This window comes from Etheostoma spectabile, chromosome 8 (assembly GCF_008692095.1).
Source record: "Etheostoma spectabile isolate EspeVRDwgs_2016 chromosome 8, UIUC_Espe_1.0, whole genome shotgun sequence".
Classification (NCBI taxonomy): domain Eukaryota; kingdom Metazoa; phylum Chordata; class Actinopteri; order Perciformes; family Percidae; genus Etheostoma; species Etheostoma spectabile.
The window spans coordinates 1,442,681-1,446,136 of NC_045740.1; the positions used below are offsets into that span (position 1 = coordinate 1,442,681).

General features: G+C 38.5%; 1 protein-coding gene and 1 long non-coding RNA gene across 4 annotated transcripts in view; both read right to left on the minus strand.

Annotated features, from left to right (window-relative positions):
* The window catches only part of LOC116694050 (uncharacterized), a 10,226-nt gene extending 9,878 nt beyond the window's left edge, over positions 1-348 (minus strand). The window contains exon 1 of the long non-coding RNA XR_004333063.1: positions 166-348. This is a non-coding gene — a long non-coding RNA (uncharacterized LOC116694050). The remainder of the gene's footprint in view (positions 1-165) is intronic.
* Positions 349-2,497: 2,149 nt separating this feature from the next.
* LOC116694049 (Golgi apparatus membrane protein TVP23 homolog A) overlaps positions 2,498-3,456 on the minus strand; it is a 3,467-nt gene continuing 2,508 nt past the window's right edge. For all 3 annotated transcript variants that reach the window (XM_032523477.1, XM_032523478.1, XM_032523476.1), the window contains 2 exons: positions 2,819-2,947; positions 2,498-2,717 (listed from right to left, as the gene is read on the minus strand). In XM_032523477.1, coding sequence (XP_032379368.1) covers positions 2,691-2,717; positions 2,819-2,947 — 156 coding nt within the window. In that variant the 3' untranslated portion in view covers positions 2,498-2,690. The remainder of the gene's footprint in view (positions 2,718-2,818; positions 2,948-3,456) is intronic.

The following is a 3,456-nucleotide window of genomic DNA, read 5'->3' on the forward strand; positions in this document are numbered from 1 at the left end:
TCATGTAAAAAAAAATAAAAATAAAAACTGAACATACATCGTATGTGTTCCTAAATTCTCTGCATAAGACACATGAACATGGCATGAGAACAGATTCAAAACTGAACATGTAGAGCCGTACGTGCAAATAGGCTACTGGGACACACACACACACGCGTTTCTTACCTTTTCATAAGCAAAGCAGATTCTGGAGAGAAATGTCCTCAACTTTAGGTCGTAGCGAGTTGTCCAGATGACATTTACTGCGTTTACATCGGGCCCTTGTGGAGAGTCAGCGCTGCTGCTCTCAGGTGTGTCCGGTTTCATCTTCAGTCCTCCGGCTTGTGCCTCTCCTCCGCTCTGCGCGCTTCCTCTACTCGCTCCCGCACTGACGTCATACCAGGACCAGGGCGGCGTGTCGACCAATCACAGAGTCCGCCGGCACCAAAGACTGTCCGAGCTCAGCAGGACGTGTCACTCCTAACAATTTTGCTTTTACTACTTCTAGTACTACTAATAATATGAAGACAAACCCTTTTTCCTGTGGTCCATTCTGGAGTTTTTGATCGTATGGAGTTTTAGTTATGTATATTGTAGATATTAAAAATTTCCTTTTTTCCGGAACAGTTGAAGGCATCTTCATTCAAGTTGGCTTTGAGATTTAAAGTTCATCCTTGACCCTGGAAACAGCGGGTCCCCAAACAGCATCACCTCAAGGTCCATTTAAAGCTTCGGTTCGGCTTTTTATAGTTTTACATTATTTTTACCAGTAGCCTATAAAGTAGGCTCATATTTCTTCTTACCTTATAGCAATGTATATTTATAATATCTTCTAAATAAATAAGGCCATATTGTGATCTACTATTAAAGAAAAAACCTCAATTGCACAAATCCACAAATGGTGTCATCAGAATTTAAAGGGTCTTTTTCAGTCCAAAGTCTTTGTGAGACTCTAACTCAACTTTAAATGTGTCTGCACTTCTTCAACATGTAGGCTAAATTATTGACCTCTCTTAACAATTTTCTCAGAAAATCAGTTCCACATGTCCTGATTTACATTATCAAAGGGATAGCTTATTTCTAATGTTGATCCACTGTCTGCCATTATATAAATAGGCATACATGATCATGGTTTGCCATGCCCACACCGCCACGGTGCCTCAACATAACAATTCTGGTGACCTAGGAAGGCAAATTGTGCTACCTTTAGGTTCATATTTCAGTTCTTCACTGGGATTTTTCTTTACGGGCATACTTGTTAGGTGTATATGTTTTAGACAAGCGAGCAAGAGAAAATGATTTCCCTCCCGCATGCTCACAGGGTTTCACAGGCTGAAAGCAGATGTGAGCATTCTCGACAACTAAAAGATCTTTGGGGTATGAGCCGTTTGTGTGGAGAACACAGGGGCCACGGCCAGTGTCAACAGTTCTCAGATATAGTTAGGATCAAATGTTTAGTGAACTTTTAATGTCTGTAAAGTACACTGGAACAAAATGTAACTCAATTAAGAGTCCAACCCATTGTGTCTTTTAGCCACGTTTTACAGCAAATAATGGCAGAATGTAAAGCACAAACCTGGGTTAGGCTGCCGATCATCTCTCAATATTAAATTTCAAATGGGCAAACAAAGATTTAATCATAATTACTTTTAAAGTGTATGGTCCTAATGCTTTTTTTTCACTACAGTTTTCACTACATTCCAGTTTAGGAATAGGCTGAAATGCCCTAACATTTACAGTTTATTTTTAAATAAATGGTTTGTTTGACCACTAAGCAGACATATCATTTGAATTGGACTATAGCTTAACATAACCAGTGTAAAATAGCCAATATCCCCTCCAGATTATGTTTGGAATCAGAGAGGAATGAAACATGCATTCCTGTTAGATTGTAATCTCCAGTAGCCTAGGAATCCATTTCTCATGGAAGAAAAAAATCCTACCATATACACATGATTTATAATTCCAACACTTAATAAATGAACTAGTCTATAGGATATTAAGTTATGATTGAATTATTTTTTATTTCCAAGACAAGCACGATGATCTAAAATTTCCTTTGGGATGAATAAAGTATCTGTCTGTCTATCTATCTATGATTGATGATGATTTTGTGCGGTTCCTGTTCCTTTACCCATTTATTTATCTATCATGTGGTACATTGAAGCACACGTCACGTAACGTAAAGGCCTCGAACACGTTACAACGGTCTACATTTTCATCAAACTTCTTTGTTTGTATAGAAATAATGCTGCACGCTATCTGAGGTTGCATCAGTATTTCCTGTTGAAACCTCTGGAGGAATAGTGGGACAATTTCAATCAAACATCGGAGACAGGGTGTGCCAATCACTCCATTTCAAACTACGAGACTAATGCTGTATTTAAGGGTCCTTACATCAGATGTAGCCCTGTTTTTTCTATCGTAGACGTTTACTGCGGCAAGACAAACACGCAAAACTAAACTAAAAATATATGCTTTTACCTCTCAATAACTTGCAGATAGCATTGATCTCATGATGATCTCATCTTTTATTGACATAATAGTCAGACTGATTCATTGGCAACATGTGAAGTGAACACTCAGCAGCATGACATGCACAAGGCACAGCCATCCAGTAGATACAGTCTGTGGACAGACACACGGACACACACACACACACGGACACACACACGGACACACACACGTGGCTGTAAAGAAGGAGGTAATCTTCATAGTATTCCAAAGATTATGTCTGGCTGAAAAAGAATAAATGATCAGTGAGTTTATGTTCAATCTCAATGAACACCGACATGTTAACAGGACAACTGTAGATAAAATGCTGCAGTTAGTCACTCACACGCTGCAGGAGGTGCTGTCCCATGAAAGAGCGGGTGTTTGCAGGCTGGCCATCCTCTCCCACTGCTTTGCAGCGTAGGTAGCCATAGAGATTAGCCACTTGGAGGGAAATACTAGCTACCACAAGTGACTGGGGAAGACACAGAGACAAAGCATTTACAGCAAGTGTGAAAATATATATATTTTTTATTGCTATGACAATTTTTCAATACTCTTAACAATTTCCCTAAACTCCAATACACCTACAAAAAACAACTGGCAAATCGGTTTAACTTTATGCTCAAACTAAACTAAACTAAACTCCAACACTAATTTTCAAAATACAATAATACACTAACACAACACACTATGTGTACCAAAACATTGCAAACATGTCTCAAAATCACACAATTCTTTCTAAAATCTTACACGTTTTCTCCCAACAGGAACATTTAGTCAGTCATGGTCCAATGTCATAAAAACTCTAATATCAGGTGGAATTACAGAAACTGCATTATGTATTATTATTATTTTATATGTGTCAGGTCAGCCCTTATGCAATAGATAATAGTCTATTGTAATGACCATAGAATGTGTTTTACACTGCAGTTTATCTTGGAGCCTCTCCGTGTTTGTGTTTTGTTGGGTTTAGTAAATGCT